This window comes from Pyrus communis, chromosome 13, assembly GCF_041283825.1.
Source record: "Pyrus communis isolate YQ-2024b chromosome 13, ASM4128382v1, whole genome shotgun sequence".
NCBI lineage: Eukaryota > Viridiplantae > Streptophyta > Magnoliopsida > Rosales > Rosaceae > Pyrus > Pyrus communis.
In genome coordinates this window covers 11596657-11622550 of record NC_142577.1, presented here as the reverse complement: position 1 = coordinate 11622550, position 25894 = coordinate 11596657, and the positions used below count along the sequence as shown (strand labels likewise).

Genomic DNA, 25894 nt, shown 5'->3' with positions numbered 1-25894 from the left:
AAACGATAATGTAAGTGTAACCATTATCTACTTGTGGAGGAATAATGATGAATCACGAGTGTTTATATATTCTTTCACATTTTTCATACTTGTATGTATATCTTCTTAGTTCTTGCATATACAAATACTATACTAGTTTATTTTAATTTTGGACAACAACATGTTAAGTAAAATTTATCTGAGTAATGATAATAAGGAACTCTTATAATAAAAATAAATAATGACTAATTTTTTTTTTAACTTATATAGAATAATAATACAAAACTATATATTTAATATAGAATATATTGTATATATTAATATGGCTATTGTATTTTATAATAAATCTTTTAGTAATTAAACTTTAAAATTATCAAAATAATTTTTCTCTTAACGAGTCGAAACAGGATACCCACGTGTTACCCGTGTGTATATACTCGTTAAGAACCTGTTATTAACAGGTTCTTAACGGATCGCTCGATAATGACCCGATTAGTTATCGTGTTGATCCGAAATCTGTCATTTTCGTGTCGTGTCAGAAACTGCCGGATCTAGTCTTAATGGCATAACTCTTAGATCATGTACCTAAATCTGGAACGTCTCCACTACCTAGCATTGATAACAAAATCAGATTGACACATGTCAAAGAATCCGAGCAACAAGCAATTTCAAGCTACTCCAAAAGGTAAGGTTCCTGAGTAACTATCCTTAAGGGGAATGTCCTTTTCCAAAGCACAATTAGGGGCATTTGTGGGACCATGATTTTTTCGTGGCCAGGGTAAGGCGGAATGCCAATGACTCATAAGTCTGGTCATGAACTCAACGGCTCTAAGACTAGGCCAACAAAATGGACCAACGGTTCCACCACACTATGTTGGCTTCGGAATGGTAGGCAAGGCCCACATACCATGTTGAGATCAACAATGTTTGCTCCGCAAGACATGAAAACCTGATTCGACTAGGGATCAAATTAGTTTCCTACATTCTTGGCGATTTCTACAATCTAGGGATTGGTATACGCCGTAAGTAATCACATTTCTGGAAGGAAGCAATATCTTATGCTAGATGTCCTTTAGGATTCCTTTGGTTTGATACAAATTCTATACCCTAAAATGACTTTCTTCCAACTAGTATAAATACACTCATCTAGGGTTCATCTATGGCAACATCTTCATAACGCATATTTTGCTCTCTAGCCCACTACTTAAGTTATAATATTTATACTAATTTGATCATCAGAGAGCTTTTGGTTGGTACCAGACTGGTATCTTAGGTTAATCACAATTGTTTGTTCTTGCTTGCAAGTGGTCGTTCTCACACAACTCCACGGGGCAAATTTTTGGTTTCAACTATTCATTAAAGGCTTAACTTTGCTTTTTTTTTTCTTTTTTTTTTTTTTTTTTTAGTGAAAACATCTTTTAAAAGAAAACTACAGACTATTTTTAAAATTTACTATCTGGAGGCCAACATAAGTAGAACCTTTTATTGCTTAACGTTAAATTAAAGTAGCTTTTGATATAAAAAAAAAATAAATGAATAACAAAAAAGGGCCAAACAGGGCATGAGGCCCAATTTAGGATTGCTGTGCTTTTTTGTAAAAAATTGCTTATGTTTGCTTTAAGAATATTCAGCTGTAAAATAAAGCAATTGAGCATTTGTTGAACTGTATTTTTAAAAGTGCTGTGAGAATGAAAAACAGTGTATAGCGTTTGGTGAATTTTAATGTAAAACTGATATTATTGTATATAATGAGAAAAATGGACATAGTAGTAGGGGTGGTGGCAACAACATCGGTGACGAGGTTAGTGGCGGTGATGACAACGACAATGGTGGGGGTGTGGTTGTGGTGCCAATAATAGAGTGTGGTGGTTGGGATGTAGAGGTAGTAGACAATGGTAGTGGTGGTTGGGATGTAGAGGTAGTAGACAATGGTAGTGGTGGCGATTGTTGGAAATATGCCCTCAAAGTAAATCTTGAGAAGAAATCTTTCAGGATAATGTCTAAATGTTTAGTTATGTCAAATAAACAAATGGACAAAGTCACTCACTAGGACTATCTCATTTAAACGATATGTGTCCAAAATAGTGAATACATGGACAATGGAATGATGGAATAAGTAATCTAAAGGAGTTAGACTACATAGGCATTCTTTACATAACCATAATGTCCAGGGAGCATGTCAATCACAAAAGTACACATGTATTAACTTGTGATTTGATATCCAAAAGTGAATGACTATCATGGGAATCACTTCCAAATATTACTAAAGCCAAGATTACAACCTGGCAACTGATTGAGTATTGTCTTTGAGAAAGGAATACCAGAGTGAGACTCTGAAAGCGTGCACTCACTTAGGTTATAAACCCAAGTGAATGTAATCCATTTAACAAATGGAACTTCATGTTAGTAATTGTATAATTTATTGTTATTATGGTACTACAATGGTCTCAAGGTAGAAGAAAGTTTGCATATGGTATACAAATAAAATATATAATGATATATTGAGGTTTAAAAAACTACTTCGAAAGGAGTTACGAATAGATAGAGTTCATCTTAAACAAATGATTGAATCCAAACCATTAGGATGTCAGTAGCACATTGAGACGCAATGCGTCAAGCCATAGAATCAAGGTCTCATCTAAGTATTTAAACACAAAGAAGAGACAACATTATATGTTTTGGAAACATGTAATAGTAAATCATTTTCTAAATTAAAAGAATATTTAGTTATGTCTAATACAACAAATGGGCAAAGTACTCATTAGAACTATCTCAATTAAACAATATATTTCCAAAATAGTGAATCCATGGAGAATGGAATGATGGAAGAAGTAATCTAAAGAAGTGAGATTGCAGAAACCTTCTTTACATAACCATATGTCCAAAATGTGCCTGGTCATAGGATTGTCAGAGGGACATTGACAATTAGGATAAACCAGTACGTACTATGTTTACTTCAATTGGAAGGATGGAAAGTTTCAAGCCATTCGTGTAGGGACATTAAGATGAGTATGTAGACGCTCGTTAAGAGAATGAGTCCGCTAAACAAAATCAAACTAGTGTACTTACTTGTATGGAATTCTACATATGCCAAGCAAATGTACACGCTCGTTAGAGAAGGATTGAATAACATTGTAATCCAAATGAATAAGTTCTTCTACCAATATTAGTTGTGTAATCATGAGATATGGTTCGATGCCACTCAAGGTTTGTGAGTTAATCATCAAAGTGTGGGAGAATTAAAAGTAAGTTTTAGTTTGCAATGTGATTGTATAAGTACTAATCAATTGGCCTGAGACCAATCACCTCAATGCCTCGCTAAAACTAGAACCTAAACAATTGTATGCCAATACACTCGTATAGTGAGATAAATAAAGGATGATAATTAATTAATTGGATTAATTAAGTGACATGATTAATTAGAAAGTCTAAGTTAATCATTAATCATGGAAGTGATCAAACATCGCTTTTGGGCTAGAAAAATAGTTTGGGTTATATTGTGTCCATTAGGCCCAACCATTGGCCTTTTATTCAAGCATGAGATGAATTGAAATGTTAAAAGCCCAAACACAAGCCCATCACAAAGAGGGTCGGCCACAATAAAGGAAGGAGAGAATGAGAATAACATTTTTGGAGTTGTTAACTTCTCTCTCTATATAAAGGGAGTTAAGGAAAAAGTTGTAGTAGGGGTTTTATGTTCACTTTCACAATAATGGAAAGAAAATATCCTCTCCTTCTATAACACATAGCTGGCTACCAAAGTGAGAGATTGCTAGCCTTCTCTTGTCCTTTTGGTTATTCCCTCATGCATCACAACACTTATGGGTGTAGATCTTTAGAGGCTTTCAACTTTAATGTCACATCCCGGCCTGGAACCCCACCACATCCCGGGCTCGATTCCACCGTAGCACGATATTGTCCGTTTTGGGCCCCTACCACACCCTTATGGTTTTGTTTCTAGGAACTCACACGAGAACTTCCCAGTGGGTCACCCATCCTGGGAATGCTCTCACCTGAACTCGCTTAACTTCGGAGTTTCAATGGAACCCAAAGCCAGTAAGTTCTCAAAAGGCCTCGTGCTAGGCAGAGATGAGAATGTACATATAAGGCTTACAGGATCCACTCCCCTGTGCAATGTGGGATGTTACAATCTACCCCCTTAGGGGCCCAACGTCCTAGTCGGCACACTTCTGGCCAAGGATTGGCTCTGATACCAAATTGTCACATCTCAGCCTAGGCCCCCACCACATCCCGGGCTCGACTCCACCGTAGCACGATATTGTCCGCTTTGGGCCCCTGCCATACCTTCACGGTTTTGTTTCTGAGAACTCACATGAGAACTTCCTAGTGGGTCACCCATCTTGGGAATGCTCTTGCCCGAACTCGCTTAACTTCAAAGTTTCGATGGAACTCGAAGTCAATGAACTCCCAAAAGGCCTCGTGCTAGGTAGAGATGAAAATATACATATAAGGCTTACATGATCCATCCTCTGGGCAATGTGAGATGTTACAATCCACCCCCCTTAGGGGTCCAACGTCCTCGTCGGCACACTTTCGGCCAGGGATTGGCTCTGATACCAAATTGTCACATCCTGGCTTGGGCCCCCACCACATCCCGGGCTCGACTCCATTGTAGCATGATATTGTTCGATTTGGGCCCCTACCACACCTTCACGGTTTTGTTTCTGAGAACTCAGACGAGAACTTCCCAGTGGGTCACCCATCCTGGGAATGCTTTCGTTCAAACTCGCTTAACTTCAGAGTTCAGATAGAACCCGAAGCCAGTGAGCTCCCAAAAGGCCTTGTGCTAGGTAGAGATGAGAATATACATATAAGGCTTACATGATCCACTCCCCTGGACGATGTGGGATGTTACATTTAGGGCTCAAAGACAATTAGGGAGATCCAATCTTTTTCAAGGTGGAGGAAGAAATGAGTCAAGCTAGGAGGAAGGAGTTCCAAGAGGAAATAAGTTAGAGGTGGTCAATCATTGGACTTAAGTCTAGGTCCAAAGGTATGAGATACAAATCCTTCCCTTTGTTCTTTGATAAATTAGTTTGATGCATCAAGTATGAACCTATACTTCTTGAAGGGAATTTGCAGGACTATATCTTTGATTATTTGCTTACATTGCTTAGGTACATAAATTTTGAATTGTATAGATCCCATATAAATCTTCATATTTACTTTCAGCGATTGTAGTGGTGGCGATTGCAATGTTGTTGAATGTGGTGGTGACAACAATTGGGGTGGTAATGGCGGTGGTGATGTAATGTTGTGGTTGTAGTGGTAGGTGATGATGATCATTTTATTATAAGGGAGAAAATATGCATAGGAGGATAAACAACGTTATTTTTTAAAATTAATGAGGGTATATAGGATTTAAATATATTCATTAAGGGCTTATTCCACTTTTTATAAAAATAGTTTCTAAAGTAATCTACATGTTGCTTTTAAAATCTGTTGTCAGGAGACTGTTGCTTTGAAAATAAGCAAAATATTTTATTTTGATCAAACACATTTTTATTGCTTAATTTTAAGTAAAGCAGTTTTTGGTGAAAAAAATATAATACCAAATGAAGTCTTAGTAATGTGCTAGTGGCCTCACACTTATAGTCACTACGCACTACCCCCTTGGAAACCACATCCCCATTAACACACTTTCGTTTGGGTTGAACTCTAAATACCAATTAGTACTATAATCTGGTAGTATTCTTCTTCATTTGTAATTGAGATGTCTTTGATTCGACTCTCACATATATTCCTTAAGGTATATAATATCGTTTGTTAAAAAAAAAAGAATTGTTATTAGCACTTCAAAAATATCATTTTAAACTCCAAACATTCTATAATTAAAAAGAAAAATACACTTGTGAGGAGTGTAGAATGTGATATTTGAAGTGTTAATAACAGTTAAAAAAAAAAAAAAAAATTCCTCTAAATACCAATTTGTTGGTTTCAATGAATAAACTTTCAAATTAAAGGAAAAAGGGTCCACTATTCCACTTTATTCACTTCACTCACGCCTTCTGTGCCGTCTGGCGCCATTTACTTCACATCCTCTACACTCAAAAAAAATCATCCCACCACAAACCCACCACTCACATCCCACCACGTCACTGAACGAAACTGATCCACCCTAAAAGCCTCAATCTTATTGGTCCATACATGAAACTTTAATAGACCAGTCAACAGAGGAACATCGATAAAGTAACCACCCCGGTCCAAACCAAGTCCAAAAAAATTTGAAACATTGAATATCGCCACCGCTCAGATCTACTGAGGAGGGTCTCACTCTCCCCATCTCTCTCTCTCTCTCTCTCTCTCCCCGAGCTTCCCTGCCTTCAACAATGCCGGCGACGGACACAGACTTCGATCTCAGAGTACTATTCCTCCAAACCCTAACAATTCCACTTCCATTTTATCTTTAATTTTCTCACATTATCTTTCTCTGTATTGGTGCAGCCGTCGCCTCAGTCCGCCATTCCAATCGGGTCAGTTCCCCACCTCCATTTCTTGGGGTTTAAGCTTATGTATTAATGGGCATTGTGTATATGTAAGTGTGTTTATATGTTTGTGGGTGTATGTATGGGATTTTGAAATTTTGTGCTTCAGAGAGTTCGCATTTGCCGATGTGGGGAATTTGGAGCATTGCATTAAGTATTTGAATCAGACACTTGTTACCTTCGGATTCCCGGCGTCACTTGATCTCTTCGCAAATGATCCGGTCAGTTTTGTTTTGGTTTTTTAATTTGCTCCAGCAAAATTCTCTCTCTCTTTTTTTTTTTTTTTTTTTTTCTTTTTGATTGATGTATTTTTCAAATTTGTATCTGCTGCAATTTTGTAGGTTTCTGTTGCTCGGACTTGCAATTGTATGTATGCTTTGGTTCAGCAGAGACAAAGGGATGTTGAATTTCGGGAGTCCACTAACGAACAGAGACAGCGGTATGATTCTCTCTAAAACTTATGCATTATTTGTTTGGACTTAGATCTCTGAATCGATAATTTGAGTGGAAAATGTGTATAAAGTTTCCCCTTTTTGTTTTCATTGGGGTTTTACACAATGTTTTGGGTTAATGTACTTGTATTATGTATTTGATTAAGCACATTGTTGTTATTTATTATGTTTGTCCGTTTTGTATGGACCTTTCATTTAGTTGAATTTTTTTTCGAATTTCAGTGTCCTGACGAGTGATTCCAATGCTTGTTGTACTATATTTTTATGTTATAGGCTGGTGTCTGACATATCAAGATTAGAAGCTAAAGTTGAGAGGCTTGAGGGGCAGTTACAAGTGAAAGATAGGGAGATAGCAACAATGACACGAACGGTTAGAAACTTTCATTTCTTTAAAAAGGATATTGTACTGGTTATGTACTTTTATTGATTTTTTTGGGAATTCTCTATGATTAGGAAGCTAAAGCTACAGCAGCTTTGAAGGCCCAAATTGAGAAGCTACAGCAGGAGCGAGACGAGTTTCAGAGGATGGTTATTGGCAATCAGGTTGGACCATTTGAATTTAATGGACTTTGTTTTCTGAATTTTGGTAGCTTCTATGTGAAAATGGACAAAAATCCTGACAAGTATCATTGCTATGTTGATGCTGCCAAAGCAAGTTAGGACTCAACAAATGCATGAGATGAAGAAAAAAGAAAAGGAGTACATAAAGTTGCAGGTAATATTGTCTACGTGTATTCTTATCCTGTGAGGAGAACGTATTGGCTTCCTTAGGTTTAGAGAACTTGGATTTTATATGTGACCAACAATTACATGAGTGGACGAGATATTAGATTTGGAAAGAAAGAGTGATGCCATTCTAATTTCAGGAGAGGCTAAACCAAGTGTTGATGGAGAAAAAGAAGGAATCTAGATCAGGCATGGAGATAATGAATTTGCTTCAGGTATTAAAAGGCTGACTTACTTAAATTACCTTTTAAAATTTCAAAATCATCCACCTAATTTTACATTTCTCTCCCTTAATATTACGTGCAAACAGAAAGAAGGGAGGCAGCGTGGAACATGGAATGGAAAGAAGGCTGATAATGATTTTCACAAAAAGATTGTATGTAGCTTAATTGTCTTATTTAAGCTTTTTGGAACCACATTCTTGTCAAATTTTGAATTTACATTATTTCCAGGTGGATGCTTATGATGCAAAAAATCAAGAACTAATGGCAGAGAATTCCGATTTAAAGGCATTATTACGATCCATGCAGGTAAGATTAATCATTGTTGTCAATTTTGTGGCTCATGACTCCCAATTTTCACTAGGTGTACATATCTTTAAATGGCAGCATCTTTAAACATTTTCACTGACTGCCATGGCAATTTTTTTAATCCTATTTTTGGTCTTTTTGTGTTTTTCTATTTCATGATAAAGAATTAGTGAAGTATCGAAGATACAAGTTCTACGTTTTCAATCACACCAACAATTTAAATGGGTCAAATTTGTGTAATATTCCTGTTGCTGTGGGTGAGGGGAAAATACCAAAAATATTGCTAGAAACATGGATTGTTATGTTGAAGCAGAACTTTTTGAGCTATCTACCTCAGATTAAAAATCATGAGCGTGAACATTATAGGTGAGAGGTCTTATGTTCGATTCTCGTCAAAGGCGAATTTGAACCACATTATTGCTAGCCCATCGTGAGGCTAAGCCCACCCCCTCCCCCTTAGTGTAGATAATACCGTTTGTTCAAAAAAAAAAAAAAAAAAAAATCATGAGCGTGATTCCTGTGCTTGAGTTTGGAAGCAGAAGCCATACATAGGGTTATGGGAGATGGGGCCTGTTAATGTGCTTTTGGTTTGTTGGATCTATTGTCCTAGTTTACTTTGGGGTGATGTTAAGTTTGTTTTTAGGACCCCCCCTATATAATGAAGATTTTTTCCTTTTCTTGCCTGATCAGTAAATCAATGCATCATTTTACTACACTTTATTGTAAGAAGTTTACCCTCCACTTTGTTGGAAACAAGCATGAAATCAGGAGCCTTTAGTGTATGAATGTGTTCACGTTTCTAAGATTGTGTCTTTTAATGTTTAGTGCTAAAGTGTTAAGGACAGTTGAAGAATTGCCATCTTCACGTTGCGAGTTTCTTTCGTAATCTGTGCATAGGAGGAACTATATCCTGGATATAGGGTAATTTGGAATTGAAAGATTTTGTGCTTCCATCGTGCCCCATGTGTGTAGTTGTACCTATGTATTGTTATGTTGAAGCAGAACTCTTTGAGCTATCTACATCAGATTAAAAATCAGGAGTAATTTCCTGTGCTTGAGTTTGGCAACAGAAGCCATACAGAGGGTTATGGGAGATAGGGCCTGTTAATGTGCTTTTAGTCTGTTGGATCTGTTGTCCTATTTTACTTTGGGGTGATGTTAAGTTTGTTTCTTGGACACCCCCTATATAATGAAGATTCTCTTTTTTTTTTTTTTTTTTTTTTTTTTCTGCCTGAATATCTAGGATTAGTAAGTTAATGTATCATTTTACTACAGTTTATTGTAAGAAGTTTACCTGCCACTTTGTTGGAAACAATCAGGAGCCTTTAGTGTATTAATGTGTTCATGTTTCTAAGATTGTGTTTTTTAATGTTTAGTGCTAAATTATTAAGGACGGTTGAAGAACTGCCCTCTTCACGTTGCTAATTTCTTTCGTAATCTATATGAGAACAATATCCTGGATATAGGGTAATTTAGAATTGAAAGATTTTGTGCTTCCATCGTCATTCCCCATGTGTGTAGTTGTACCTTGTTGTTTTATTCCCTGCCAAATATGCTATTGTTGCAGCCTTCTGATTTTCTTCCCTCTGCATCACGTTTGTTCATATCATTTTAATTCAAATCCTTCTGTTCTGTCTTTATTGTGTAATCTTTTCTTTGGTCCCCATTTACTTGTCCGTTTCTATCCTATTCTATGACAACAGCTTCTAAAGAACTGTCATTTCGTCTATTGATGCTCACATTTTGTGACACCCATTTTTGCTTCATTTCTGTTGTATTATTTTCGTTTAGGGTTTTGGGTTGAAGAAACCTTGAGTCTTTGAAACTCTTTACCTTATTTTCGGGCATTAATCCTTGTGCCATGTAGGAAACTGATCTCTATCTGCGTTAGATGGTATCATAATTTGTGGATTCTTTTGTGATAGGAGTTCAATGTCTTCATTTTGTGTAGTTTCTGAGGATGTTGAATATGGGCATGTTAAGTGGGGACTGTAGTCAGCATCTAGGAAGCACCTCCCCCTTATGTAACATCTTTACATCACCATATTAATTTCATGTTTGTCATACTTCTATTCATATTTTTTGTGGAGAAGTCTCCACTATCTTTTTCTTCGTATTCCATTGGGTCGTAACATTAACTGGATTAGTTGCCTTGCAGGTTGATATGCGCGATTTCATAAATGCTCCAAATGGGCTCTCCAAGCAGTCCCGGGATGTAAATGAACGAGTTGAAACTGACCACACTCTGTCTCCACTGGGCGGGAGGACGGTATTACACTTTCTAAATGGTGCATGGATGAAATGTTTCATCGGTTCAAGTGCTATTTGTATCATTGAATTTACTCCTTGCAGGATGTCTTTGACTTGCCTTTTCACATGGCTAGAGATCAAATAGAAGAAAATCTTCGAAATAAGATGGCTTCCATAAAGGTATTTTGTTTTCCATTAATAAATGTTCATCATGTATCTTGCAAAAAGATGAAATACTGATGGGTTTCGTTTCTTATGTTATAAAGGAGCGCATGGTTCAATTGCAAGATGCACAAAAAGAAGCAGAGGTTACATCTGAAGTAACCGAGAGGGAGCTTGAGCTTGAAGCTCAACTTGTTGAGGCGAGGAGCATAATCCAAGAGCAGGTTTCATCCTTTTGCTCTTATGTATACATACAGACTAATGATCTCTGGCGAGATATTTTGCATGTTAGTTGCCAGGCTGTGGATCATGATCGCACATTCAATGGTTCTAATAGACTTCTTCTGCATCTCCTCTTGTAAAGTTATGGTTTCCTTTTTATTTTTGAGGTGTCACCAGAAAAGTGCACAAATTTGCAACATTTAAGAAGCTGAATCTCCAACTTTCTGGTTCTGTTTCAAATGCTAGAATTTCTTTGAGAATTTATATACCCGTTCAACAATGTTATCTTACCATTCAGTTTGTGCAAGTAGAGTGGACTAGGCATTTACCAGTTCAGTTTAATAAAATTCTGCTGTTTATTATGTGTTTTGTTGAGGATAAACATAGAAAATTGGTTTTATTGCAGGCATCCATAATGTCTAAACAATTGGCTAAGTCCGAGAGGCCAAGGTATTTCCCTTGTCCCATTTACTCTTTCTTTTAAGTAGATATTTATATGGTTATATATTATGTAGGAATCTGAATGGCAGCCGTTTTAATTCTGGCGGGGAACCTAATATTTCATCACCTGCTGAGGTAAAAATAAGATACTTATACAAACTTCTAATTCTTAGGTTTGAAAATGGTGATTCGGGTTTTTCATATTCACATATATTCTTGTAGAGTTTCCCCACATATTTCTATGTTCCACAAGTCTTATGTACGAACTTAAAACCCGCACAAGTTAGAGAACTTGATTACTTTTTACCACTAGATCGTTCATCCCGGTGCTTTTTCATATGTCAGCCTCCATTTTCCTGTGTGTGAGAGATACTTTTCATACTGCGATAGTTTTAGATTCCTCTCATGTTGCAGTCTAGACTTATTTCAAACGGTTGCTTCTTGGCAAAGAACCTTAAGCATCACCTTAGAATGGAGCAACGTAATAAAAAGATTATGCAAAGAAACTAACGAAGATGTCAACTACGTATTCTTAGCAGTATGTCTGATTTTCTTCTCGATTTGATGTTCAGGGGGTAAGAAACTAACGAACCTGGTGACACCGAATTCTTTTGGCCAATGTCAAAGATTGTTGAAGCTGGCTGTACTACGGTGAGATAAATGACAAGAAGCATGTAAACTATTCTGTACTTGTTTTCTGACCGAAGTATTCCGAACACTCATTCCGCGACTGTAACGTAGAAGACTGTTAATCTGTATTGCCAATGTAATTATTATCTAGCTTTCCTTGTGGATATATGCCCCAAGCAGTTTAATCGAGTTTTATGATTACCTTTGACCTGAGATATCATAGTTGTCTTGTTCTTGCAAAGTCCTCTCACTTTCCTAGATCTCTCATTTGTTCCTATCTAAGTAGGATTGCCGTGTGGGATGATACGGCTGCAATTTTATAAAGCACGGCATCAGATAATGAAGCATGCAAGATGGGGGAATTATCACGACCGAATATCCTGGCGGGATGCAAGTATTTTAATTAGACGGGATCATGCAATTGCATGCATTATCACATGTACGGAAAATAGGGATTGCATGCAAGACTTGGACCTAAAATGGGAGTCTGTATCAGGTTGCTACAAAGGAACAATGGGCTTTTTGAATGATGGTGATGATAAGATGGCAACAATCAGATCATTGACCTTTGGTCTTTTATGCTAAATGATTTACCATATTGGCATATGCTTTTACGCCGTGAGGCAGCGTGTAGATTTTTATGAAGCCAGATTCGCTCAGCATGAATGTTGGGAACTCGTTCAACCATGCATGTCGCCAATTGTGTTGATAAGGATTGCTCAATATGATTATCAAACAGTGGTTGATTATCCATTAGTATCAATACGTGATTTATTGAAGCCCCTCCAATTCAACACACAATTGTTCTGTGCAAACCTCTCAAACACCTTGAGATTTTTATTTTCTTTTTCTCGCTAACGCATCTTCACTTTGGATAAACAACATTGAACAACACTGGAGTCGTAGAATCAACTGATAGAGGAGCATCTTCAGTTTGGATAAACAACACTGCTTTGAGACCGACTGGTTATTTATCCAAGTCTCGGTCAACAAGGATTTCTGAGTCTTTGTGGGAAGAGGTCATCTCAGTAGCCTTCTCGATGAAGTGAGGTGTTACCAGGTTACTACATTCAGCACACTGAAAGCTGAATTTATTATTGAACTTCGCAGAAATAGCAGCCATGTCTTCAAGCTCTAGAACCCAAAGGCCGAGACGTGTTCCTTCCTCGGTCGCAATCGTGAGATCAAGAAGTCAGTAGTGCGCTCAACGCCACATCAAACATATTTTACTTCCCGACTGAACTCGGTCGACGAGTTGGCATGCCTTACATTCAACTGAATGACGCAGTTAGCCCATTAAATACTCTATCTACGCATCACGTAAGTTAAGTAGTTTTTAAAGTCAACACATGGTCAATCCAACCCAAACCATTTTCTTTTTATGAATTTTTATTTTAATACTAATCACAGCAATTAAGTTCTCATAACACCTTCATCAGTGGAGATATTAATGGGATGACGGAGGATTACAGCCTTTTTGAGTAGTCCATAAGTTTAATGGAGTGGAATCCAGTTTCTTAATGTAGTTTGGTTAACTACTTTCTCTCTAATCTCCTTAATTAAGTAATATAATCATTCTACCTTTCCAAAACACCCAATTGTAAAATGCAGGAAACACAGAACATGAAAAGTCAACTTCATACGTGATTTTATGGTTCATTGAATCAATGATGCTTTACAACCACAATTGATTCTTCTTGTTTTTCAACACAAAACGGGGTTATTTCTAACTTTCTAGACTACTAGATAATACATGCATTAGTAACATATTGTGGTGTTGTGTAAAACTTCTCTCTTGTGCGTACGGGTTGTGCGCATGAGCTCCGAATGACTTAGAGACGACGATATTGCAACCAAATATCAATGTTATGTTAACGATGCTCATTTTTAGTAGGATGTTCTTGTCACTGACCACAAACCACGCTTGTATGTGCGTGTGTGATTACTTTCCAACTTTCTAATCAACTTTCTAGATTTCTGGATAACACATAAACGCATTGGCACAAAGTGATTGCAACACTCAAAATTTTTCTCCAATAATTGTCAATTTATTTCCTTTGTAGGTAATTAATTGGCATATGCAAAATATGTTAATGCATGAAGTGGTAAATAAGAAGCAAAGGTGAGTTGTCTTGAGAGTTTGGTAAAGCACATGCAAGATAGGCCGCCCAACACCAATGGAACTTTGATTGGATGCATGTTTAACGTAAGCTTAAGAATAAAGGTAAAATTCCTCTTTCTCTTTGCCTTCCTTCCCTACCTATATCACTTGCAATATTCAAATAAATTACAAATAAATTGCAAATAAATTAACCTAAATCTACTTTTTGGATTGTTAATCAATCTTCAATAATCAAAACAAGGGGATCATGCACCCCAAGACACCATCACATGCCTTCAAAACCGGATTCAAATCTCTCTATATTTATACACTACCATTCTATAAACATAATACTTCCATTAAACTTCTCATCATTGCCTCGAAAACCCAGAAAACCAAACTGCAAAACACATCGATTCAAGTCCTCAATTTCGTTCTAAACATTCGATTCAAGTCCTCAATTTCGTTCCAAATAATGGGTTATGAACCTCGAAAGGAAATGGAAACGAAAGGAGTTTCGGCGCTTGGAGGGGATCAAGAGTTTTTGTTCAACAGAAACCTCTCAAGAAACTCCTCATCCTCATTGGGTTGCTCTTCTAGGGTTTATTACTGTAGGAGCACCGAAGGGGTTCCATTTAACTGGGAAATGCAGCCAGGAACACCGCGGAACCCTCCGAAAGAAGAAGTGATTCCACCGATAAGTCCTCCCCCGGCTGTGCTCAGCTTAGGGCTACCCAAACCCTGCATTGATCAACATCCTCGTAGTAATAAGCCTCCAACAAGCCCTCTGCATAGGCTCAAGTTTTGGACAAAAAAAAGTAAGAAAAATAAACAACGTAAGAATAATTTTCAACACAATGTTAATGTTGTTGGTGAGTCAGATAAGTTTGATAAGGTCGAGTTTTGCAGCTCTGACTCTGAGTTCATGGCATCGTCAACTTCGCCTCGGAACTCAACCTCGTCATCTTCATCCTCGTTTTCCTTTTCGAAAGGGCAGTGCTCGAGTTTAAGGAGTACTCCGGCAAGGGATTTGTTCACTAGTTCTGGTCATTTCAGCTGCAGTCCTTGGAAATTTAGCTCGCTTCTCACTAGTGCTGGAAGGCGAGTTTGATACAGCGTGTCGTTAAGTTTTGCATTATGCTTTGTAATATACTATACATTTGTTTCGTTTCTAGCAAGGTTCTTTATTAAATTCTGACTTAATTCTTAGCCATCTAGATGTTATTACGGTTAATAAAGAGTAATGCTAGGGAGACTAAATTTGTAAATTAAATGTTGTAAATCAAATGACATGAAAATTTGTGATTGGATTATTACTTAATCGTTGATAAACGTGCTCATTTTCTATCAGTGACAACTCATTTGGTTTGCTAATTTAGTTTACAAATTTAGTCTCCCTATGACACGTCCCAACTCCGTTATCCTCAAATATTAGGGTAGGCACGTGATGGCCGACACCTGAGGGTGACGAAACCATTTAAAATATGCATACAACTAAAATATTTAATTAGAACAGATTAAACTAAATCAGAATCGTGTTCAGAGCATACAACTAAGCAAAAATAATGTGAAAGAACTACTATAGAAAGGTACGAACCAAGGAATGAGACTCACACAAAAGAGGCTTGAAGATGCCTAAGTGGGAAAGTCCTGACGACGGGATAACGTGCCTTGAATCTAATTCCTGAAGGGGGCACAAAACCAGAAAAGGTGAGTGGATCAACGTTTATAATATTAGTACTAATAGTAAGAAAACATTTTATTTTTGAACATAATAACCCCCTGTTTTGAAAATATATATATAATACTACATAGTAGGTTTTATGAAAACCCTAGCATGCAATGAAAAATGTTTGTAAAATTGATACGTGTAAAACCATGCTAAAAAATGATGAAAACGTCGCTCGAAGGTAAATTCGTAAATCTCATCAGTGAAGTACTCAACTAAGGGTATCATAGTTGCCTGAAGGCAGTACCTGTCCATCACCCGAAGGTGAAGCTGAATAACCTGTCCATCACCCGTAGGTGAAGCTGTATAAAATAGCATACATACACACCGACACTAGATGTGGCTAGTGAAGCTGTCCGACATCGCTTTCGGTGGTGAAGCTGGGAGTATATAATATATCATATCTCACTCCTCCATCATCTGTGTCCTATGGCCATAGACATATTGCCCATGGTGTGCAGATGTGTTGTATGATAACCCACTAGATAGTACCGAAAACGTATCTCAAAATCTCAAGCCAAATCACCAAAGCTCAAGGGTTCAAAATCTCATTTCATAAATCGTATATAAAACATATTTGTAAATCTAAGGAGTTTCATATATGCAATTCCAATAATTCATAACTGTTATTAAACGTAAATTCGATAAATTATAAATATTCCGTAAAACAATTTAATTAAATCATAAATTCTATATAAACCATAATTATAGAAATCCGGAAAACATAATATAAAACATATTAAAGGCATGAAATATGAAATGCATGCTAGGCTTTTCATAAAAATATATAGGTTATGAAGGGGTCCACTCACCGATTTTATTGTCTGAGACCCACTCGAACTAGTGAAGATGACGTCGCTTCCCGCCAACGCGCCTAAACACAATTAGGGACCATTTAGTAAAACCATACTAAAACATTATAATTTCAAAAAATGGATGGCGGATTCGGATTCAGCACGTTGAGCAACCTCAGGTTTTTCTTCCATGCGCCACCACGCATGGCGGTCGGCCGACCCGACTAACTGGAAAATCCAACATATCCAAAAATTCCCAAATTTTATAGGATGAATATCTCGATGAGATGAACAACTTTCATACCTGAGACCAAGGCCAATTTGGCCGGTATAAGCCCCAATTTCACGAAAACCCGCCGAAATCCTAGATTTGGGTGTACTTTGATTCAACCTCCATAATCACTTTAATGCCTCAATGATTGGGCATTGTTTTTGAGCTCAAGGGAAGTACATTGGTGGTGGAAATTGCGTTAAATCATTGCAGGAATGGTGGATTCACCACCGTGGGTGCCCTCGGAGCCGACGGCTTCGATCTTCATGAATCAAGGTCCAATTCCTTTGATTTTGGAGTGAAACGTGAAGAATGAAGGTTGTAGAGTCGGTTCTAGATGGTGGATGGCACAATTTGTCGAAAAAACTGAAGAAAACCGAAGAGAACTGCCGGAATTAGCGCCGGGTCAAAACCAGGTTGCCCGGGTTGGCTGGGTGTAACCGGGTCAAGGGTGATCCGGTGCATCCCCTTTCTCTCATTTCCCCTCCTTTCTTCTCTCCCCCATTGGTCACTTCCCTTTTCCCTCTCTTCCTCATTGTTCGGTTTCCCTCCCTTTTCTCTCCTTTATTTTCCATCTCCACCGACCATCTTTCCGATCCTTTAATCTGGACCACAAATTTGGCTTTCCAGATTTTGCTCCAAAAATCCAAAGCCTTCCAAAAAATATTCAATTTACTAAAATACCCCCGACTTTAAACATTAATATCTCCTTCATTATAACTCCGAATCACATTCCGTTTGCGCCCATGCATTCCTAGCGATGAGTACTACAATATTACGCCAAGAAAATGAACCTTATGTGACATGACAAGGTGGTCAACAAAAGTCAACACTTTACCTCGAAGGGCATTTCGTAAATTCAATTATTAAAATTATAAAAATCGTAATTTTTAGGAACAGGTCGTTACACCCTAGCATTACTCGTTAATAAAATACATGATTTGTATATGGATTTAATGGTTTTTATTTGTTTGGGAGATTAGTTAACCAGGGTCTGCCACTAGTATTGCAGCTTAATGATAATCATCTTTACCTAATTTATTATGCTGGTTTAAAATGTGACTTATCCCGAATTTACAACCAAAGATGGAGCCGTTATTTTTTTTATCGGGTGGGCTATAATTCTAAGTTACATAACATATTATAAGAGCCTCCCACATTGTTTCTCTCGTCCACGCCTAATATGTATATAATGTATAAAAACATATAAATAAAATCTTAATAAACAAAACTCGATTGTACTAAAGTAAAATTTTAATATAATACTTAATTTTAATACAATGAGAATATGTCAAAGACTAAGACAATCAACAAAAAAAAGCTCCACAAACATAAACAACTTAGTAGAATCCTAAATTACGTATCCTAATTTAAGTGAAACATTAAGGCCTCATTTGATACGCTGTATAAGGCACCGGCTAGGACTAAGAACACAAAACCGAGTGTTTGGTGTCCATACGTATTAAATAGTGACCGGATTATATAATCCGGTCTCACCTCTTTTATATGGCTTACACTCGCTTGGTTATATGCTCCAAAAGCACCGTATTATTTAGTCGGGTAGAAACACACTTGCTCGCTCGTTTTCTCCGTCCTCTCATCGCACTCTCTTGTTCCTCTTGCATCAAGAATCTCAGGTTGCTAAAATTTTTCTTCTTCCCACTTTGTTCTACCCTTCTATTTTTCTTGAAATTTTCCACGGCGGTTGTTGGTGGGACTGCTGGACGTAATTAGCGGTAGGGGCAAAGCAGAAGTTGCTAGAGGTGGGTTTCTTGTAGTTGACGTCGTGCTGGGCTTCCTCCTTGAGAGCCATTTGGAGGAGCTTGTCCTTGTCCAGGTCATTGCTGTCACTCAACATTGCTGGAGATTCTATCCCTCTCTTTCTCTCTTTTTTCACACAACTACGTATTTACGCATTATACTCAAATTGTCAAAAGTGTTATGGACCGAATTGAGAGATTTCGTCTGGATTGATTAATTAGTAATTGATATTTTGTTGTGAGGTAATTAAACTCAAAATTGCGAAAGATTTTATTTGGGCTTTTGAAGGAAATTAAAGGTGGTGATGAATCAATGATAGATTTGTAAATTAGGTTTTCTTGGGAAATATTTCAAAATGAGAAAGATGATAAGTTTTGCTGGGAATTGATAATAGGATTTGATGAAAAATGATAGGATTTGAAAATTATGAAATATTTCATCTGGGCAATTTTATTGGGGGAAGATGAAGAAGGGAAGATGACGACCTGCTTTTTTTTTTTCTTCCTCTTATAGGCACAACACCAAACACAGTATAAATAATACGGTCGTTATTTGATATCGCACCAAACATTTGCTAATTTAGTCAGTAGTATTCGATGACTATTTATCCTATATGATTGAAATAGTAAGTACAGTCCGAGCTGCCAAACGAGACCTAAAGGTTCTCAGTACTTACTCGGGCGAGTTGGGTTGAATTTATCGTTTTGAAGAGATACACATTCTACAAAACTAGTTTCAACAATCCAACCGTCAAACTTGTTTGTATATGCTCCAAGATCACATACGTAAAAAAATCGTAAAAAATAGACATTCAAATATTAGGTAATGGGACGAAACCTTTACTCACAATTTTGTTGTGGAAGTGATGTGGTTATACTTTGTTTAATGTCCAGGACAAATGTTATGAGTTAACAAAGACATGCAAATTATTTCTTTATCATAAAATACTATGTTAAGTTATATGCCTTTTTGCTTAACAGTTTTATTTTAATTTTATGGTCCACTTTTCTCCATATGTATTCTAAGTTATATGATCCATTTCTTGTAGAATTTAAATTAAGCATCAAACTTATTTCAAGAATATTCCAACGACACAAGTGACCATTGGTAAATAATTGATTCCAACAAAACCATATGCCTTAAAAATTTATTCTGACAATGAAAAAATTTTGTCAGAAAAATATGATTACTTCCGACAACAACTAAGCACCCTTGAAAATATAAAAGCATTACTGGGAGGACTTTTTTTCCCTCAAAAATATAAAAACATTACCAAGAGGTCTTTTTTCCCCTCAAAAATGCTAAATCAATTTTGTCAACATGAGTAAACCTTCGGAAATAACCATTCTATTTCCGATAAGAACTTTACTCGTTGTTAATACAATTGGCGCCAATTCTTCCCGCCAAACAAAGTGCATTTCCGACGGAAACTTGAGACTTTTTCCAAGGACATTATGTGCATTGGTAATAAAAATTTGTTTCATGTCATGTTAATGACGACCCATATTTTATGGTCACAAAATGTGCTTTTTACAACGGTTTTTTTGGACCCTAGGAAAATCTTTGTTAGTAATGACTACGTTTTTTGTAGTGCCTTTCATCCAATTGGACTCTAGGATAAAATTATATCATAAAAATCCTTCCCAAGTTTTTTTGCATGACATTAATGTAAACACAAATTTTTTGTGCCAAATGAAACAAGAACACATGTACAAAATAAATTTGTATTAATGAATTTGTAGGGTTACAATCTTTGTTTACAAGTTTCCTTTGATTCGATTTCCAAAAGATGTGTGGATGTGTAGGTAGTTGATCCAAGGGTCGTGATGACTTGATCTTGTATGAACGGTTGCCGTGAGGTTCTGGCTCTTGGCAATTTGAAGGATCGGCACGGGTAGTAGTGCTTGATGATTCTTCGAAGGTTTGGTGAAGCATACATAGAACTTTCTGAATTCTTCTAAGAGTTTTGGGGATTTGTATGCTTGAGCTTTGGTAGCGACTGGGTGCTTGAATGATTTCTGGCTCCTTTCTTTTGTCTTGGAGCTTCCTATTTGTAGACTCTCTAAGTCTTGCATACATATGGATTTGACCTTAATTGTGGGCTTGATTAATTGACCAAATAACCAAGACTCGATTTGTGGGCTGGTTCGTGATTTGACTTCATCAATTAACATTTTATTTAATTAAATTAAAATCAAATAATTCCCTTCTGCCAAGTGTTGACACGTGTCCTTCTTGATTACTCGTCCAATTTTGATGAGTCATTTCCATGTGTACGATTTATGTAACTGTTGACCCCAAAAACTACCTAGCCTACATGGCACGCATGCCGAGTAATTAATAAGATAACTACGTCATTCGGTTGTGTGCGGGGCGTGCCAACTTGTTGGCCGAGTTCGGCCGGGGAGTAAAATATGTTGATGTGGTGTTGGGTGCGTTGTTGACTTCTTGATCTCGCGACTACAATCGAGGAGGAACACGTCTCGACCTTCGGGTTCTAGAGCTTGAAGACAAGGCTGCTAGTTCTGTGAAGTTTAATATCCAATTCGGCTTTTAGTGTGCCGAATGTAGTAACCTGGTAACACCTCACTTCGCCAAGAAGGCTGATGAGATGACCTCTTCCAACAAGGACTTGGAAATCCTTGTTGACCGAGACTTGGATAATAACCAGTCGGTCTTGAAGTAGTGCTATTTATCTAAATTGAAGGTGCTTCTTGGTCAGTTGATTTTACGGCTCCAGTGTTATTTATCCAAACTGAAGATGTCGCCAGTTACCTTCATAGTGCTGTTTATCCAAACTAAAGATGTGTTGGTGGGAAGAAAGGGAAGGGAAAAATCTCAAGGTTATGGAGAAGCTTTGCGCAAGGCAATTTGTGTGTTGATTTAAAGAGACTTTCTCAATTGCCTGCCGCTTTGTTTTTATAGAGCTGTTATACTTGCTTGGTGGCTGATACTTGTTGCAGAATACAATTGCATTCCAAACTCATGAAGCGATTTACGTTCTGCTAAAGCCTATGTTTTAGTCATTTGACTTTTCCAACATGGCTAAAACCTATCTTTATCTCATTCTAATCCCTTTTATTAATCCAAAGCTCAACTCCAGATAATCACCTCTTGCAAACTGGGGCCACGTGTTTATTTGCAGCAACTTGATACTCTTCCATTTTATCTCCAATCATTTGGTTGTTATCACTAAGCCAATAACACATTAGGGACATGCACGACATTAATCAAACAGCACTCACATTGTTAATTTCTTCAAATTTGACTCTTAATTGTATGGAATTAATCTCGAAATAGAAGTCTCCATGGCCTCACGCTGCATGCAAATGCAATCCCATCTTTAATATCTCTGTGCTGATCTCCTACTCCAAGCTGTTCCAATCTACGTGTCCCAAGTTAATTTGAACTCTGTTATTGCTTCCAGATTGGAGATAATTTGAATCCCATTTATCCCGTATAAGAAAATGTCAATGAATCTTATTAAAAGATAATTATTATGATAAAAACCATAATATTATTCTTCAATAATAACAAAATTATCTTCACTTTTTCATCCGACAGTTGGGAGCTGTGCTCATTCATTGGCCTTGATTGCAGAGGCCGATGGTGCAAATTTTTGGTCCAAACACATCCCCCCAATTTCCATGAGTTTCAGCCTTTAAGCTAAATAGTTGAGGAAATTATGCTTGCATTTGAACATTCGTAGCTGCCAGATAACTCCATCGAATACATATTGATTCGACGAAATTTGGAAAAACCTTGTCTTTTACCAAATATGCCCACCAAGCTCACATAGGTGAAATGGTGTCCAAGTCGTCGATCGAAATGATTCGTCGAACCGAAGAAACCATCGAATTAACTCCTCAAATCAAGGCCTTGGATTAGAGTTGACGGTTGAGCAAAATTTCGAATTCGACGCTCTCCACAGCAAGCGTTAAGATTGACATTGATGTTGCCGAATGGGTCAATACTACTAAACTCGGCTTATAGCGCAGTCAAGCTTAGAAAAGCATTTGCACTTGGCCTAAAAATCTTGAACCAATGCCGACAACAATGGCTTTGTAAAAATCTAGGCCTTACAATCTTGGCCTAATTCTTTTCCACCGAACGACCTCTATTCGACCGAGTGCAAAGATGTTGATATATATATATATATATATATATATATATCTTTCTCTCTCTCTCACACAAATGCACCACTAACTCATTTTTAAATGGCCAACCAATTAATTACTAAAGAGCTATTGGCCTTTTCATTGTTGAGCGTTACTTCGATCGAACCTCTTCGGTTGTGGCCTTTCGTCGCTCAACCTTGATTGTAAGACAGCATTCAAGTTTAAGATCCTTGACAAACTCCAACTAATGACTACACCAAAGAAGGATATCCTACGTGAAAGCCTGCCACTTGAAATGGGTGGCTTTTCATTTATATCATGAACATGCCTCTTATCTCCTTTTAAACTAAAATCATATAATCTTTTGCATGCCATCTTTTGGCTGTAAAAAAAATATGATTCCACCAAATTTTTTCTTTTCCTGACAAAATATACCACCGAGTGGACCAAATGCTGATGAAAAAATCCTCGACCGAGAGACAACAATTGGCCGAGACTCCACCTAAAAAACTTGTGAAATTGATGGGTACCACTTCACCATTGAACACCACTTATTGCCTTAGTTGGAACCACCGTCGGCTATTTAGCTGACCTAAAACACCCGAGATCATGGTGAAGCAGCACCTTCAGACCATCCACTCTACTTGGTCGAATCGGCTAAAGAAAACAGGATCGAGGAAAACTTGATTCTCGATAGCTCGGTCTACCATCAATTTTCGGCCATTGCTTTGGTGAATACTGCTCTTTGCCTGTGACCATCGACAAATGCCCATGGTGATTGGCATCCCCAATTTCTCAGTTGATGGCAGAAAAATTGAAGCGATAAAAATTTGAAACCAAGACAACGAACCCGAGAAAAAAAATAAGACTCTGGGCGAGGAAATGAAACGGTGGACAAAGAAGCCGAGAAAAAGATAAGACTTTGGGCGAGGAAATGAAACAGTGGATAAATACCACTTTTTCCCTACTTTTCTGCAGCAGACAGTAAACAACAAATGCCCTTTGCATGCTGACTTGTAGTACAAATATATGCTGCATATATTCTCTATCAGCGAGTGCAAAAATGTTTAACTATTCAAACCACATGTTGCCCCCCTTATTTTCTCAAGTCTCGACCTACACAGTAGAATGATTAAGAAAATAATTTATTCATATATATATATATATATATATATTTTTTTTTTAGTAAAGGAAAAGAAAAATGGCTGAATCATAATTAGGAGGAGGCCAACGATGCTTTACTCCGAGCCAAGATAATTTTGTATTTTGATTTTTTCCAAAAACAAATAAAAGATCATCTCTAAATTATCTTAACTCAGCTAAATACTCCTTATTCTCGGCCGCTGAATGTGTTGAACAATTATTAAACCCCTTGGGCATAATAATTTCGCCAATCTCGGCTTTTAACTCGAACAACTTAGCCAAACGAGATTTCTCCATACCGGCTTTACCGCTAATAACCATATTGACTGTCATGGTCTCAATGTCTAAGATCACATCTCCAATTACCATATCAATTGATGTGGTTTTTTCGGCTAGGCCTATGTCTCGGCCTTGTTCGTCATTGGAGCATTCCTTTGATGAAACATTTTTTGAGTCACTTTTTGTATTTGGCTCAGAAACTTGAACCTTTTCTTCTAGGCCTACCAAACTCTCAATCTCGACCGAAAAAATAGGTGGCTTAACCTTTTCTTCTCGGGTGACAATATTTTCAGTCTCAACTGAAAAACTAGGTGGCCTACCGTTTTCTTCGGCCAAATTAACAATTTTCTTAGGCTGATGTTTGATTGCGGCCAGAGCAGAAAATTGCCCCCCGGTCTTTTGAACAAACCATTCTTCAAATGGAATTGATTTGAACCTAAGACCAGAAGGCGTTTTCTTATCGAGCCACTCATAAAATCGAGCTCTTTCTTCATTTAACCATTGATCTTGTAGGCTGTGATGAACTTTCCCCTTTATCATGTGAGAGAAAGATTTTTGCCTTTCTTCACATGCTTTAAGGATCGGTTCTGCATCAAGTTGAACTAGGAATGCATTTAATCGGCTAAACGGAGCCGGATTGACATCTTGATATATCATATGAACTTCGTAGTTTTAGCACAAAGTCCCACTGGGCATGCCAAAATGTTAACCCTAAAAACTACCTAGCCTATGTGGCATGTAGATCGAGTAATTAATAAGCTAACTACGTCATTCGGTTGTGTGTGGGGCATGCCAACTCGTCGGTCGAGTTTGGCGAGGGAGTAAAATATGTTGTTGTGGCGTTGGTCACGCTGTTGACTTCTTGGCCTTCGGGCTCTAGGGCCTGAAGACAAGGTTGCTAGTTCTAAGAAGTTCAATATCAAATTCGGCTTTCAGCGTGCCGAATGTAGTAACCTGGTAACACCTCACTTCACCGAGAAGGCTGATGAGATGACCTCTTCCAACAAGGACTCGGAAATCCTTGTTGACTGAGACTTGAATAATAACCAGTCAGTCTCGAAGCAATGTTGTTTATCCAAACTGAAGGTGCTCCTCGGTCGGCTGATTTTACGGCTCCAGTGTTGTTTACCCAATTCTGAAGATGTTGCCAGTTGCCTTCACAGTGCTGTTTATCCGAACTGAAGATGTGTTGGAGGGAAGAAAGGGAAGGGAAAAATCTCAAGGTTGTTGAAAAGCTTTACGTAGGGCAATTTGTGTGTTGATTTGAATCCCATTTATCCCGTATAAGAAAATGTCAAGATGAATCATATTAAAAGATAATTATTATGATAAAAACCATAATATTATTCTTCAATAATAACAAAATTATCTTCACTTTTTCATTCGACGGTTGGGAGCTATACTCACTTAATGGCCTTGATTGCAAAGGTCGATGGTGCAATTTTTGGTCCAAACAGTTACACATGGCGTATGCCACGTATGCCCTGATATGTCAAAACTTTAATTTATTTCACCAAAATTTCCATCTCTACAATTAATCTTCCTGATATTTATCCAAATATGAGACCACGTTCAACCTTGAAATACCATCTGCTTACAAATACTATGTCAGACTCATCATATCTCCACCCAATCTAACCAATTAATATCACCAGACCATTGCATTAGGAGTCATAATCTCCCACGTGGCCAAAGGAACATCACAAATGAATAATAACAAGAATATACCATTTGTCTTCATGTGATAATCATCCTATCTTGCATGCTTTGAAAATCATTGGATAAAAAACACAAGGAATG

At 37.4% G+C, this 25894-nt stretch overlaps 2 protein-coding genes across 3 annotated transcripts; both read left to right on the top strand.

Annotated features, from left to right (window-relative positions):
• The first annotated feature begins 6229 nt into the window (after window positions 1–6229).
• Window positions 6230–12113, top strand: LOC137737588 (uncharacterized). 2 transcript variants are annotated; one of them, XM_068477120.2, is made up of 16 exons: window positions 6230–6362; window positions 6445–6473; window positions 6595–6706; window positions 6827–6924; window positions 7211–7307; window positions 7391–7480; window positions 7590–7652; window positions 7804–7878; window positions 7974–8039; window positions 8116–8193; window positions 10352–10462; window positions 10546–10623; window positions 10710–10829; window positions 11234–11277; window positions 11343–11403; window positions 11841–12113. In XM_068477120.2, exons 1-16 carry the CDS (start codon window positions 6330–6332, stop codon window positions 11853–11855), a joined length of 1170 nt encoding a protein of 389 aa, XP_068333221.2. In that variant the 5' UTR covers window positions 6230–6329; the 3' UTR covers window positions 11856–12113. The 2 variants fall into 2 exon arrangements, with proteins under 2 accessions (XP_068333221.2, XP_068333222.2); XM_068477121.2 differs by lacking the exon at window positions 11343–11403.
• A 2371-nt stretch (window positions 12114–14484) lies between these two features.
• Window positions 14485–15156, top strand: LOC148691763 (uncharacterized). Its single transcript, XM_088682365.1, has one exon. The coding sequence runs from the start codon at window positions 14499–14501 to the stop codon at window positions 15108–15110; it is 612 nt and encodes a 203-aa protein (XP_088538491.1). The 5' UTR covers window positions 14485–14498; the 3' UTR covers window positions 15111–15156.
• The last annotated feature ends 10738 nt before the right edge of the window (window positions 15157–25894 follow it).